We start from the raw sequence: 15979 nt of genomic DNA on the forward strand, positions 1-15979 counted from the left end.
AGTGTGAAATGACTTGCTCAGGGTTACATAGTGAGTTAAGGACAGAGCTAAAACTAGAAACCAGGTCTTCCAATTCAAATGCAGGATCTCTGACTATTGGTGAAGAAGAAACTGAGTCACAGAGGTGCTGAGACTCGCCTAGATTGGAGGTCCTGGTGGTGTCTGTGGCACCTCTGTGCTGGTAGACTTGGCTCTAAGGGCCCCAGAGCTCCAGGTATTCTCAGATGCACAGCTGTGTAGGCCCTGCAGTCAGAAGGTCCCGGAAGGGTCAGGTCCCATCTGCACGGCTGCAGAGGGGCCCAGGGCACATAGCAGCCTGGAGGGCAGCTGAGTCTGTTCTCTAAGACACCTCGAAGAGGGCGCAACCTTGACCTGAGCGGGTGCACGGCTCCCGCACCTCAGAATGACCTCAAGTAACAGCACATGGAAAAGACAGAAGGCAGGGAGCCCATCACTAAGGTACCCCGGGCAGGTGTCTCCTAAGGGACCACACCTGGCGATGAGCCATCAAGCTCCTCTTTTCTCCAGCTCAGAGGTTCTCAACCCTGGCAGCGTGTTTCAATCACCTGGGGACCCATAAAAAAATTGATGCCCAGGCCCCACCTTGGGAAACCTGATTCAATTCATCTGTGAAGGGCCCCAGCACCCTAGGTTTTTCAGGATCCGCTTGGGATAAATGTGCAGCTGGTGCTGAGAACCGCTGCCCTCATTGGGAGGAAAAACAACTCATGTCACCCCTTTCTCTACAGATGCTGCCTAATGGAGCCAAGACCCTGAGTTTTGGTCCTAGTTCTGTTGCCACTCACTATGTCATCTTGAGCAACTTTCTACTCAACCCTGGGCCTCAGTTTCCCCATATGGACCCTGAAGGGGTTGGCATAGAACAGTGGGTTTCAAGTTCCACTCATGGAGGCCTCTGAGTCCCCTCCCTGATTTGACAAAGCAGCTTCCATTCTGTCAACATCGGATTTTGTTTGATGCGAGAGCTCTGACCTGCCTGTGCAGAGAGCTGGGCCCCTGGGGGGGTTGGTGCATTTCTACTCTTTTAAATACGGGGGATTTGGGAAAAGGGTGTACAGGGCTGCCACTTTCCAGCGGTGGGGTGGGGCAGGGCCACCCAGGATTACGGTGGGACTGTGATTTCTTGAACTTGATTCTATTGATGAGGCTGGCAGGGTCGGCGGATCTGGGATCCTCGTTGCCTGGGGAGGGGTGGCTGGAACTGTCACCCAGAAACCCAGCTGCCTGGGTCTTGGTCTCCTCTGCCCCCATAGCCCAGCTCGGTGGAGACCTCGTTGGTCATCTTGTCAACCTTTCTGTGTTTAGCCACGGACACCTTTCCCATCAGTTTCTCAGCTCCTAAAATATCTGGTTTTGTTCTCCCAGAAGTCCAGGCCCTGAGTCCATGAAGGGAGAGGATAGGTTTGGGTTTGCAGGGAGTGGGGACAGAGCTGGCCATGAGTCCTGGCTCTGTCACTTACTAGCTGTGTGACTTTGGGCAAATCACCTGCCGTCTCCAAGGCTCAGTATTCTCATCTGTAAGATGGGGATAACAGCACACATGTTATGTGGCTGTGGGGGATACCTTCCCCACCAATGCCCCGTCCTCCTCCTCACCATTGAAGGGGGTGATAAATGAGGGGGATGGGCTCACACTGAGTCAACTCTACATGCGCTGGAGGGACCAGGATCCAGCATTTTTTTTTTTTTTTTTTTTTTTTGAGATGGAGTTTTGCTCTTGTTGCCCAGGCTGGAGTGCAATGGGGCTATCTCGGCTCACTGCAACCTCCGCCTCCCAGGTCACGCGATTCCCTGCCTCAGCCTCCCTAGTAGCCAGGATTACAGGCATGTGCCACCACGCCCGGCTAATTTTGTATTTTTAGTAGAGACGGGGTTTCTCCACGTTGGTCAGGCTGGTCTCGAACTCCTGACCTCAGGTGATCCACCCTCCTTGGCCTCCCAAAGTGCTGGGATTATAGGCGTGAACCACCGTGCCCGGCCCACCAGGATCCAGCATTTCTAAGACAACTTACTCTAAGCGGTGATTCTCAGATGTCAGCGAACATCAGAATGGCTTAAAATGCAGTTCCAAGGCCCCACCTGGAGCACTTCTAAGAATCTGCATTTTCAATAAGGTGGGTCTGAGGTTGGCTACTTTTAGGGAGGCCAACTGTTCCTGTTTGTCTGGGACTTTGCAGGTTTTAGCACAGCAAATTCTGTATCCAGGAACAGGCTTAGTCCCAACAAACCAATGCTGTTGGCCACCCTACCACGTTTTACTCCCCCCCACCATCTTAGGCTGGCTGTGCCATGGGAGCAGTTGAGTTCTCAGGCTGGCTTGGGGGGTGTGGGGCTGGGAGAGCCCTGGACAGGCCTGTGCATGGAAGCCTCAGCAGGTGAGGGTCCAAGGCCCTGAGCCCAGGGCTGGACCAGAAGTACTGCCTAGAAACCCCAGAAGGCAGCATGTGACAGCTCAGCCATGCTGGCAGCTCAAGGTGGCCTGGAGAGGAAGGTGACTTTGTCCAGGTACTTCCCCTGTTTTCTAGGAAATGGGAAGCTAGATCCTCCCGTACCTGATGCAGGATCTCCTCCCAGCAGCTGCCCCTCTCATTTTCCTAACACACAGCTTTCATGACAGGCATGAGCACTGGACTGGGAGTCAGCAGCCCCACCTTCTAGCCACTTCTCTTCTGGGCCTCAGTTTCCCCATCAGTGAAATGAGAGCATGACTTTTGCTCATCCTGAGTGCTTTACCCACACTGGTTCCTCTCATCTTGTCCTCATCCCCACCAGATAAATGTCGACGCTGCGGCTGAGGGAGGCAGTCACTCGCTCAAAGTCACACACCTAATGAGTGGTGGGACTGGGATCTGAACGCATTTGCCTGGCCCCAGGGACCACAGGCTCAAGTACCTTGCCACGGCTCCATCATGTTGCCCCTCCTGATCAAGAACCATCGCTGGCTCCCCATTACATAGGGATGAAATGAAAACAAGCTCATAATAGCCTGAGTCTAAATTAGACCTCTTAAGGCTCCTTGGTGAAAACACCTTCCCCTCACTTGTGTCTCCTCTTGGTGCCTTCCCTGGGGAACCTGCCCCAGCTGCCCAGCCCACTGTCTCATCCTGCCTCCAGACCCATTTCCTGCACCCTCATTTGCTTTAATAACCCCTTCCCTGTCCTGGGCCAATGGTGTTCCAAGCCTTTCCTATCTATTATCACACTTGAGTTTCACGACTGCCCATGAGGTTGGCCAAGTAGGTGTCATTATCCCACTTTATAGGTGAGGTTAATGGGCCCAGAGAGACTAAGTGATTTAGTCAAGCTCAGCTGGCTGATGTGTGACCCAGCCTGGTCTAGAACCTAATTCTTGACTCTGGTCCCAGCACCACCCAAGCCCTTGGCTTCTGTGGCCCCTCTCTTCCCCAACCTCAGATGTAGCTCGCTCACCGGTGCGAAGCCCTTGTGCAGACCGTGGCCCTGGGGACCCTCCTGGGCGGGGGTGCTTCAGTCTTCATTGGGAATCCCCCAGCATCTCACACAGAGCCTGGCACATGGAGGGGCAGGGGCGCTGGGCTGAAATACCCTACACCCAGGGGCTGGAGCCTGGGAACTGAGTGGGGTTTTCATTACCAGAAGGACCATAAAGGGCGCTCAGCCCTCGCCCGTGGACACTTGAGGCCCAAGGAACAGCTTTGGGGTTGAGGGAGTTCCATAAAAAGTTTACAGGCTTCAGCCAGGCGTGGTGGCTAACGCCTGTAATCCCAGCTGGGAGGCTGAAGCAGGTGGATCACTTGAGGTCAGGAGTTCAAGACCAGTCTGGCCAATATGGTGAAACCCTGTCTCTACTGAAAATACAAAAATTAGCCGGACACGGTGGTGGGCTGTGTTGTCCCAGCTGCTTGGGAGGCTGAGGCATGAGAATTGCTTGAACCTGGGAGGTGGAGGTTGCAGTGAGCCAAGATTGCACCACTGGACTCCAGCCTGGGCGACAGAGCAAGACTGTCTCAGAAAAAAAAAAAAAAAAAAAAAAAAAAAAAAAAGGCTTCCTTGGGAGATGGAAGTCAGGTGCCTCAGGAGTGGGGCTGAGGGTGTTCCCAAGGGTATGAGAGGCTACTCTTCCTACCTGGGTTTGTCTTCCTGTGTCTCTTTCTGACTCCCTGTCTCTGACTCTCCATCTCGCTGGATCTCTCCAAGTCTGTCTGTCCCTATCTCTCTGTCTCTGTGTCTTCATGCTTCTCTACCTGGTTCTGCCATTTCCCCTGTGGGGGGCTGCCCAGGGCCGAACAGGCCAGAGGGCTCCGCCAGCCCTGGAAATTACGGGTTTTGGGAGTAGGGTTGCCAGATAAAATAAAAGGTGCCTAGTTAAAATTGAATTTCAGGTAAATAATTAATAATTTTTTTTGGTATAAGTATATCCCAAATACTTCACGGGAGTACCAAACAATGATTGACTGTTCACTTGAAATTCAAGTCCAACTGAGCGTTCTATATTTTTATTTGCTAAGTCTGGCAGCCCTGCTTAGGAGGAGAAACAGGTGTGTCTGTCCCTCCCACCGGGTGAGGACACCTGACAGGGGCCCAGACACCAGAGTGGGACCTGCCTGATGGGGAGAAGCTTGGGCTTGGTTTATTTCCCTTTTCATAAAAAAGCTGCTTTGAGATGTAAGAGAATCACGTTGGTGGAAGAGCGAAAAGGTTGTTTTGGGGGAGGTCTGCCTTACTCCGAGGGAAGATGGGAAGTGGGGGGAGTGGCCAGCTGTGGAAATTTGGGGGAGTCCCCTACGTATCCTGTGCATCAGTTTCCCCACGTGTAAACAGGAGTAATTATCTCATCCTGGGGCTGCAGTGAGGATCAGATGAGCTAACGTACAAAAAGGCTTAGGCAGGCCTGCTGTGATGAGAGTGCAGAGGCTGGGGGCTTTTTGTGTTATGGTACTGCTGTTATTATTACTCCTGAGGAGGTGGTGGGCAAGAATGTGGACTGAGGAGCCACATGGCTGGGTTTGGATCCCAGCCCAGCCACCTGGGGCAAGTTAGTTAACCTCAGCTTTCCCATCTGTATAAGGGGAGACAATAATAGATAGTGCCTCCCTTCTAGGGTTATTGAGAGGATTGCATGATGGGCTGGCACACAACGTGAGCTCAATAAGTGTCAGTCACTGTTATCCCCCAGGGGCGTGTGTGCCGCTTCCTCCAGGAAGCCCTCCAACTCGCAGTGGCCTCTCCCTATGTGGGTTCCCACTGAACTGTGATCCTGTGGCCCTGAGCCCCATCTGCTGCCCTGGACAATGTTGGTCCTCAGCTCCCCAGAGGGATCAACAGTGGGGAGAGCAGTGGGTGGATCTGCCCAGCCAGGCAGTACCTGAGGGCACAGTGGGCACCCTACAGTCAAAGGATGCATAGTCTGGTTTCCAAGGAGGAACCCCAGACTAGGTGGAATGAAGGAAATGCAATCTCAGGGCCAGATAACATCACAGATACTTTAAACCTGCAATTAATGCCTGGTTGGCCAAATCCGGCCAAGTTTCCTGGGTGACACTGCAGAGCTGTGGAAAAGCATGGCTTGGAGTCAGACCTCTGGTGCACATCTGGCTCTGCCATGTGATGCAACCTCAGGCTTGTCACGAGGCCTGCTTGAGCCTCAGTTGTTAATATGTCAAATGGGGATGATATTGCTCACCTTACAGCTTGTAAGAATGGAGGGAGCTGCATGTGCCAGGTGCCTGGCATGCAGGGGGCACTCAACCAGATTGAATTCCCTTCCCAGGGAAGAATCCAAGGCTATCTTCCTACCCAGTAAGGAGACATGTGATGGGATCTGGGGTGAGAATTGCTCTTTTTAAAGCTCTCAGAACTGTAAGGGGCTCCACCCACCACTGGCTGGTGTTCACTGAGCTCTTCGTGCCCAGACCTGCACTGGGGCTTTATCAAGCACATGGCTGGGTTCTGACTTCTGAAGAGTTCGCCATTCTGATGGGTGGTAAAGAAACTCACAAGGGAAATGTTAATGAACACGGGGGCTTAGAACATTGGACTGTGTGTATGTTTTTTTGTTTTGCTTTGAAACAGGGTCTTGCTCTGTCGCCCAGGCTGGAGTGCAGTGGTGCAATCTTGGCTCACTGCAACCTCTGCCTCCTGGGTTCAAGCGATTCTCCTGCCTCAGCCTCCCCAGTAGCTGGGATTACAGGCACATGCCACCACGCCCGGCTATTTTTTTGTATTTTTAGTAGAGACAGGGTTTCACCATGTTGGCCAGGCTTGACCTCAAGTGATCCGCCCCCCTCGGCTTCCCAAAGTGCCTGACCTCAAGTGATCCGTCCGCCTCGGCTTCCGAAAGTGCTGGGATTAAAGGAGTGAGTCACCATGCCCGGCCAACTGTGTATGTGTTTGTGTGGGGTCCAGGCTTGACTCCCAGGAGCTTACTGTGAGGATCTGAGGGGACTGGGTGGCCAAGGAAGGCTTACTGGAGGAAGCAGGGCTTGAGCCAAAGCTCAAACATCTGAGCAAAATATACCTCCTTCAGCACCAACCATGGCTCTCTGCCCTGCCCAGGTCAGTGCCTGAGGGCACAGAAATGTTTGAGGTCTATGGGACGCCTGGCGTGGACATTTACGTCTCTCCCAACATGGAGAGGGGCCGGGAGCGTGCAGACACCAGGCGGTGGCGCTTTGACGCGACTTTGGAGATCATCGTGGTCATGAACTCCCCCAGCAATGACCTCAACGACAGCCATGTGAGTTGGTCCCTGGTGGGGTGGGGAGAGGTTGTGAGGGAGGCAGCTGTCTAGCTCTAAGAGGGCCCAACATTCTCTTTCTCCAGAGCGCAGGGCAGCACAGTGGGTAACTGCCTGGCCTTGGAGCCATACTGCTGGTTTTGAATCCCAGCTCTGCAAGTTACAGACACATACCATGTGTCCTTGGAAAGCCTTATCACCCCTTGGGGCCTCTGTCTGCCATTTGTAAAATGGGATAATCATAACCCCCGCCTCCTATCATTGCTGTGGAGGGCCACAGGACCAGTGTTGCTCCTTCTCTTGCTTCCCAAGACCCCCTGGAGAAGGAGTTGTCCCAGTTCTGCTGAATTGGGTCTCAGTTTCCCCATATGTAGGCTGAGGGTTGACTAGGGGATCTCTGCCACTTTGAATGAAAGAGAGAAAGCAGGGACATGGGAGGGACACAGGCGCCTGGGGAGACCCCCGTCCTAGGTGACAACATTTCCCCAAGGTGCTTTGCTGTCCCTAATCCACTGTCTTCCTGACCCTATTTGCAGGGTAGGGGACATTTAACACATGGGAGAAATGGGTGGCCTTTAAGCTTGGCACAGGTGATGTTCGCTTCGAGGGCTGATGGGGACCAGGACTTGGAGGGTGGGAGTAGTGGGATCCACTCCATGCCAGGAGGGATGTTTCAGAGGCTGGCCCTTTAAGGACCACTGACCACGTGCCAGGCACTGGGAAGCCATGACCTCATCCAGCCCTCACAGCAGCTCAGAGAGGCAGGGGACTGATGCCCATTTCGCAGATGGGACAACTGAGGTTCAGAGTAACTGTCCTGGGACCGCACACTAATGATCGGAGAGCTAGAATTCAGTGCAGACCTACCTGACCCCTGGGGGCAGTCTCCCTCCATCACCCCCACCTCTGTTCCCAGCCATGCATCTGAATTGAGCCTCTCCACTGAGTTCCATGAGGCACTTGGCGCAGGACCCAGTGAACCTATTTAACAGGCAAGAAAACTAAGAAGGAGAAAGGGTGTGGCTTTCCTGAAGTCACATGATCTAGCTAGTGGCAGAGTTGGTGAGAGTCAGGACAGAGTCCCAGGGGTAGTGCAAGAGGACCGGCCAGCCTGTGAGGGGCCCCACCTTGGTGCCGGTTGAACTGGGGACAGTGTGGGTACCCCCCGCCTTGAATTCCTTGACATGATGGCTGGTGGGATGGAGGAAGTTCAGAGTCTCTCCCACTCTTTCCCTCGCCCGCCATATACCCCTGCTCCCTATCCTGCCTTTGGCCAGGATCCCAGTAATTGTATGTTTGAGGCAAGCATCACTGCTGGTGATTAACACACGGGGGTCAGTAATTGCAGGATTTAGGGGCTCCCAGGACTAAGGAGGTGAGTGGCCCCTGCAAGATCCTCCCCTCTGGCTGAGATTCAGACATCAGAAGCAGAGAGTTGAGACACCCATGTCAGGAGGGAATACCCCAAGGGGAGGGTCATGCTTTAAAGGGAACTTGGATGCCTTGGATTCATCGGCCTCCAACTAAATATCATCCTCGCCGTCTTCATCCTCACCCTGTAACAGTTCTTGAGTGCTCGCTGTGGGCCAGGCACCAAGCTGCACATGCCCCATCCATGACTCCTTTCCTCTCCACAGCCTCTAATTAGTCTTAAGGGGTAGGAACTATTATTATCCCCACTTTACAGTTGAGGAAATTGAGGCCCAGAGAAGATCAGTAACTTTTCCTGGGATATTCAAATGTGGGGGATCCAGAATCTGGGCCCAGGCCATCTGACCCCAGAGCCCTGCATTTAACCACCCCCCACCCCACAAGATGCCACCTGCCCACTGGTAACAGTAGCTAGTGTTTCTTGGGCACTTCCTATGGGCTCAGTCTTCTACATGTATTGTTTCCAAGCTGCACTACAAGCCTCTGAGGTAGAGACCTATAGAGGTAGAGACCTTTTCCCATTTTGCAGATGAGAAAACTGAGGTGGCTCAGGTAGGTGAGAGGCCTTGGCCAAGGTCATAGAGTGCCCAGAGGTGCTGGGCTCAAGCCCAGGCCTGTCTGAGTCCCACAGACAAGAATGTTGGCTTGGAGAGTGTCCCTAAACCCTGCCCAGCCCAAATCCTTTATTTTACAAATGGCAAAACTGAGACCCAAAGGGGAGCAAGAGCTTGTCAAAAATCACAGAGTAGGTTGTTGGAGGGACTGGGACCCAAGTCTCTAGAGAAGCTCTCACAAATAGCTCCCATTTTACAGATATACCAACCAAGACACAGAAAAATACATGGCACAGAGCAGGTTAAAGAAAGAGCAAGGTTCCTGGGGCCCCCTCCCCTCCTTACCCGATCCCCGAGAGCTATCTTTTGGGGTGGGAGCTCTTGGCTTCTGCTGGTATTACTGTGCGCCCAACTCTCCACAGGTTCAGATTTCCTACCACTCCAGCCATGAGCCTCTGCCCCTGGCCTACGCGGTGCTCTACCTCACCTGTGTTGGTAAGTTGGGGGCCATGTTGATGGTGTGGCCAAGGGCACATTTAAAAAATTCAAGCAGTACAAAAGAGTATACGTTGAAAATTAAACCTCCTTCCCTCCAACTCAAGACTTCTAGTTCCCCAAACCCAGCATTTTTCTAGAGATACGCTGTGCTTATATATGAAAGCACATACATACCTATATATCCCCCCTCTTTTGTAAGCAAATTGAAGCATACTATAGACATGGAACTGGACCTTGCTTTTGCCAGCTTAAAGTTTTTCTACTAAGCCTCCACAAATGGATACATAAACTCCATGCAAGATGACTCAGATGTTGGAGCTATCAGACAGGGCATGCAAAGTAATTGTGATTAATATGTTAAGGGTTCTAGTAGAAAAGGTAGACAATATGCATGAACAGGTGGGGCATTTCAACAGAGAAGAAAATCGATAAGAAAGAGTCAAATGGAAATGCTAGACATAAAAACCATAGTAATAGAGATTTTAAAAATGCTTTTGAAGGTTTCGCCAGTAGACTTGACACAGCTGAGGAAAGAATCAGTGAACTTGAAGATAAGTGAATAAAAGTTACCCAAACTGGGCCGGGCGTGGTGGCTCACGCTTGTAATCCCAGCACTTTGGGAGGCTGAGGTGGGTGGATCACGAGGTCAGATCAAGACCACGGTGAAACCCCGTCTCTACTAAAAATACAAAAAATTAGCTGGGCGTGGTGGCGGGCACCTCTAGTCCCAGCTAGTCAGAGAGGCTGAGGCAGGAGAATGGCGTGAACCCGGGAGGCAGAGCTTGCAGTGAGCCGAGATCGCGCCACTGCACTCCAGCCTGGGTGACAGAGCGAGACTCCATCTCAAAAAAAAAAAAAGTTACCCAAACTGAAACCCAAAGAGAAAAAAGAATTAAACAAACAAGTGAAAAAACATAACAGATCTAAGAGCTCTGTGACAGTATCAAACAGTCTAAATTCAATGAAATTCCTATAGAAATTCCAACATGGCTTTTTTTTTTTTTGTAAGGAGTTTCGCTCTTGTTGCCCAGGCTGGAGTGCAATGGCACAATCTCAGCTCACCGCAACCTCCGCCTCCTGGGTTCAAACAATTCTCCTACCTCAGCCTCCTGAGTAGCTGCAATTACAGGCGCATGCCTCCACACCCAGCTACTTTTGTATTTTTAGTAGAGACAGGGTTTCTCCATGTTGGCCAGGCTGGTCTTGAACTCCTGACCTCAGGTGATCTGCCTGCCTCGGCCTCCCCAAGTGCTGGGATTACAGGCATGAGCCACTATGCCCAGCCCCAACATGGCTTTTTAATATAACTTTACAGAGCTGATCCTAAAATTTGTATGGAAAAGCAAAGGTCAAGAATAGCTAAGACAATTTTGATGAAGAATAAGGTTGAGGGATTCACAACTCCAAATATCAAGACTTTTGTTTCAAGCTATAGCACTTGAGGCATTGTGAAATTGGTATACAGCAATAGAGCAAATAGAGAACCCAGAGACAGACCCATGCTTGTGTGGTTATCATGTGACAATAAATGAACTTGGAGCCCTACCTCACACGATACTCAAAAATAAACTTCAAGTCAGTTAAAAATCTTAAGGTGAAAATCAAAATTGTAAAGCTTTTAGAAAAGAATATCTTTGTACCCTCAAGATAGTAAAGATTTTCTTTAACAAGGCAAAACAAAAGTGCAAAGACCGTAAGGGGAAAGATTGCTAAATTAGACTGTATTAAAATTAAAAATTTATATGCAACAGACAACAAGTAAAAAGTCAAACTATGAACTAGGAGAAGAAATCTGCAATGCATATGGCTGACTTGGTGCGTATAGAATATGAAGAACTCCAATCAGTAAGAAAAGGACAAAAATAATAGAAATGGGCAAAAACATGAATAAGCAGTTCACAGAAGAGAAAGCCCCAGTGATCAAAACCCAAATTAAAAGATGCCTAACTGAGCATTGCCAAGGTTGTGGAGCTGGGAAACTCCTTACAAAGGAGTGGGTGGGAGTTTGCTTTGGCTGACACACTTGAGAAGCAATTAGCAAAGAAGTTGAAAATGCTTTATCTGTAGGAGGCATTTTTTAGAAGCAGAACTTCTAGGTTATAGAGAATCTATATTTTTTAACTTGATAGATATTGCCAAACTGCTCTCCAAAAACACTGTATCAGCATACAAGTCTGCCAACTGCATATATGCTTTGCCAACACTGCATTATCAACTTTTTCCCTTTTTGCCAATCAGTTGGCATCTCACTGTTATTTTACTTTGCCTTTCTTCAGTTAGGAGTGAGGTCGGGCATTCCCCATCTGCAGCCCAAATACAAACACACATGATCATTGGAAAATAACATAGACAGAAAAGTACATAGAGCTTTATTTTACATACATATGTGTATAAAGCATATGTACACACACACACACACACACACACACAAATAATTACAAAGCAAATCAAAGAATAGCTCAGGAAATAAACCCAAGAGTAGCCCAAGAAATAAAACACTACCAGCACCCCAAAGTCCCCCTCAGTGTCCTTCTCTGATCGTAACTCCCTCCTTCTCCTACAGGTAACCACTATCTCGTGTTAAGTATTTTCTTGCTTCTCCTTATGGTTTTATCTCCTGAATGCATACCCAAATAACATGGTCTCGTTTTACCGTCTGATTTTCTGTGGATGCAGTCATATCATGTATATTCTTTTGCGTCGGGCATCTTTTGCCCCATGCTATATTTGTGAGATTTATCCACTTGTTGCATGGTGGTTGAGTATCTTTTCACATGTTTAAAAATCATTTCAGGCCATGCGTGGTGGCTCATGCTTGTAATCCCAGCACTTTGGGAGGCTGGGGTGGGTGGATCTCTTGAGCACAGTAGTTTAAGATCAGCCTAGGCAACATGGTGAAATCCTGCCTCTATGAAAGATACAAAAATTAGTTGGGCATGGTGGCATGCACCAGTAGTCCCAGCCTCAGGAGGCTGAAGTGGGAGGATTACTTGAGCCCAGGAGGCAGATGCCACTGCACTCTAGCCTGGGCAATAGAGACCCTGTCTTGTCTCAAAAAAAAAAAAAAAAAAAAAAAAAAAAATCCTATCAAATTTATTCTTTCTTCTCTCCCTCCCTGCTCCTCATTGCTTCTTCTTTAAGAACTAAGAAGACTACTTTTTTTTCAGAGTAGGAAGATTGATCCTGACCTCTTGAATGCTCCATTTGCATTATGAAATCTCACCCAGTGTCTAGAGATAAATGTTAAGATGGTGGGATGGAGGTGGGATTTGGGGACTGTGAGTAGCTCAGAGAGGACACACAGCCAGGAGGTGACAGAACCTGGGTTCGTGTTCACATCTGTTTGACACCAAAGTCCATGCTTGCTACTCCATTCCAAGGAGGTGAGGCGGCTTTATATAGACAAGAATGTTCCTGGAGACCTGGGCTCAGTTCAGGGCATGCCTGGGACTGCAAGGGCTGCAGGGATACAGATAGGAAGTGGTCAGGGAAGGCGTCCTAGAAGGGGCAGCATTTGTCCTGCGCCTTTACTGTGACCCTGCTTCTTGCCTCAGGCCTCTTTCCCCAGCCCAGAGGGTGCAGATGCCCTCACCTCTTGGATGGTGTCTCCTTGGAAATGACTTGCCTTTGCCCAGCCCCAGACAAGCCCTGAGATCAAGGCCTGCCCTGGGCTCCTGGGAACCTTGTAGTGACTTACCGTACCTCTGCTTCCTCTTACAGACATCTCTCTGGATTGCCACTTGAACTGTGAGGGAAGGCAGGACAGGAACTTTGTAGACAAGGTAAGCATCTCTGCCTGGGCCCAGGAAGCAGGAGTGCAGTTGAGGCTTGCTCTAGGTTGGGTTAAGAAGGATGAGGCCATTACAGGTATCCCCCTGCCTCCCAGCTGATGCCGAGACCAAGGGCCAAAAACAGAAACCAGGCATGGCTGGGGATCTTCTTTCACCAGGAGAAAAATCATCGCCAGGAATTATCAGGCATGGAGGTACCCAGCCCTGAGCTAGGCCTTGGTTTGTGGGATCAAGACCTTCTGGACTCATAAACTAGGTCAGGAGTGGGCAAACTTTTTCCGTGAAAAGTCACATAGCAAGTATTTTAGGCTTTGTGGGACATACGGTCTCAATTCTGCCATTATAGTGCGAAAGCAGCCACAGTTAATACAGAAATGGATGGATGTGACTGTGTGCTAATAAAACTTTATTTATACAAACAGGCAGTAGGCCAGATTTGACCCACAGTTCATAATGTGCTGATCCTGACCTAGGCGAGAAGAGAAACCAAATATGAAACTGTTGAAGAACTTGGGACTGAATTATGTTGGAACTTGGTGCCCTGGGAGTTAAGAGGAGAAGGTCGAGATGGGCTGGGTGGGCGAGGAAGGCTTCCTGGAGGGACATACCCTTGCGGTGAGCTCTGAAGGGATGCAGGAAGGAGGGCATTCCGGGTGCAGGGAATGGCAGGAGCAAAACCAAGGAGGGTTTAATGGAGGAATGAGCACAGAGTGAGGCGTGTGGTCCTATAATCAGGCGGTTGCCTATTGAGAAAGAGGATGTTGGCTGAAGGCCCATCACAGCCAGCTATGAAAGACAGCTCTGCGCTTTGGACTGGATGGTGTGGGCAACAGAGAGCCATTGCCATTGCCATGTCCTGAGAAGGAGGTGTTTCGAGAACGTGGACCTAGCCTCACAGGGTGGGGTGGTTACAGGCCAGGCTGGGATTCCCGGGCAGGGAGGCACAGGTCTCATCTGAGCTCCCATCACTGGCTATGTTTTGCCATTGCAGCGGCAGTGGGTCTGGGGGCCCAGTGGGTATGGCGGCATCTTGCTGGTGAACTGTGACCGTGATGATCCGAGCCGTGGTGTCCAGGACAACTGTGACCAGCACGTGCACTGCCTGCAAGGTGAGGCCGGGGTAGCCTGAGTCCCTGGGTGTCCAGGGTCACTGCTCAGTTACCCCAAGGGAGTTCCAACCCACAGGCAGGACTCTGAGGCCAGAGTCCAGGGGAGCGCACCAGCCTCCAGACACAGCTCGATGCTCCTCAAAACCTATCTCAGGCTGGCAGCTGCCCCCCCCCAGTGTCTCTAGTGCCAGTGGGCACTCACATGCCAGGGGAGAAGCTCTGGAAATGAGCCACCTCGCCATTCTCTTCCTCCAGGGGAGCAGAGGATGCTAGCATTATTGGAGCACCTACTGTGTGCCAGGCCTTTTCCCCAAATTCTCATTGAATCATCCAAATGGGACAGTATCATCACCCCAATTTAGAGATGAGGATGCTGAGACTCAGAAGCCAGGAGACTCCCTGAAGATTGTGTCTGATCCAGGGCCTCCCCTCTCAACCCCAAATCTGGGCCTCCTCCTTCAGCACCTCTGGCCTGCATTTCTGTGACCCCCTCACCTCTTGCTAAGTCCATCTGTCCTGAATTCCAGCCCCATGGAGAAGGAGCTGCAATATTCCGGGGTGTGCTAGGTGCTGTCCACGGGAGATGCCCATGGCTGCCTTCTGAAGTGGGCACCATTGGAGATGGGGATGCTGGGGCTCCGGAAGGGAGGGGCTTGTCCAGGGTCACAGGGAGTGATGCTGGGACGGAGACCAGAACCCTTACCTGCGCGATGCCCACATGGCCTTACCCTCCTTGCTTCTCTGGAGCACCTGTTGTGTGTCAGACACCAGGTGGTTATGCCACACTTCATGTTTCTCTGGGCAGTTGAGGAACATGAGTCCAGGAGAGCATAATGTCTTTGTGGTTTGTTCTTGATGGCTTCCAGGGTTTTCACAAAGCTAGGGCTGGGAGACCCAGGTCTTGACACCCACTGACCTGGGGAGGGAGCCGGGCAGCAGAGGAAGGGGCCAGGGGCCAGGACTCCCTTGAGTCACTACCACTCTGTCTGGCTTCACAGACCTGGAAGACATGTCTGTCATGGTCCTGCGGACGCAGGGCCCTGCAGCCCTCTTTGATGACCACAGACTTGTCCTCCACACCTCCAGCTATGATGCCGAACGGGCACAGGTCTTCCACGTCTGCGGTGAGTTTGTGCCACTCTCCCTTGCCATCTGTGCCCTGTTGCCAGGTTGCCTGCCAGGGAACCTCTTGTTCCTGCCTTGGGCCATGGGCAGGTCCTGCTCACACTCCGGGAGATGCCCTGGTGGGTGGCGGGTCACAGTAAGAACAGTCAGAAGTGGGGACTTTGGAACTGATGAACTGGTGCCCCCAGCACAACACCTGGCCTGAGGTCATTTTATTGGATGAGTGAACTTTTCAAATACATTTTAAGCATGTATAGAAATTCTTATCAAAAATTTCAAACATACACAAAAAGCAGTGCAATGAATCCCCACGTGCCTGTCACTCAGATTAAACAATTATCACTGTTTTGTCTGTCTTGCTGAAGTATCGTAAAACCAACCCCAAACACCATAGATTTCACCCAATTAATTCAGTTTGTATTCCCCCCAAATACACATGGCTGTTGTTTTACATAGCCACAGTGCCAAAATCACAAGAAATACAAGTAAAAATCTAATTGCCTTTGAGAAACTAAAAATGTATACAAGTAATAAGATGCTTTTTTTTTTTTTTTTTTTTTGAGACAGTCTCGCTCTGTTGCTCAGGCTGGAGTGCAGTGGCGCGATCTCAGCTCACTGCAACCTCCACCTCCTGGGTTCTGGCGATTCTCCTGCCTCAACCTCCCAAGTAGCTGTGACTACAGGCATATGCCACCACACCCAGCTAATTTTTTGTATTTTTAGTAGAGACAAGGT

The 15979-nt window shown here is 50.7% G+C and overlaps 1 protein-coding gene across 1 annotated transcript in view; it reads left to right on the top strand.

The window, feature by feature from the left end:
• The window catches only part of PADI3 (peptidyl arginine deiminase 3), a 38054-nt gene that overhangs the window by 4144 nt on the left and 17931 nt on the right, over positions 1–15979 (top strand). The window contains exons 2-6 of the mRNA XM_032760981.2: positions 6556–6736; positions 9144–9216; positions 12940–13001; positions 14002–14119; positions 15118–15243. Of these exons, the coding sequence (XP_032616872.1) occupies positions 6556–6736; positions 9144–9216; positions 12940–13001; positions 14002–14119; positions 15118–15243 (560 nt within the window). The remainder of the gene's footprint in view (positions 1–6555; positions 6737–9143; positions 9217–12939; positions 13002–14001; positions 14120–15117; positions 15244–15979) is intronic.

Source organism: Hylobates moloch, unplaced genomic scaffold, assembly GCF_009828535.3.
Source record: "Hylobates moloch isolate HMO894 unplaced genomic scaffold, HMol_V3 SCAFFOLD_9, whole genome shotgun sequence".
Lineage (NCBI taxonomy): Eukaryota > Metazoa > Chordata > Mammalia > Primates > Hylobatidae > Hylobates > Hylobates moloch.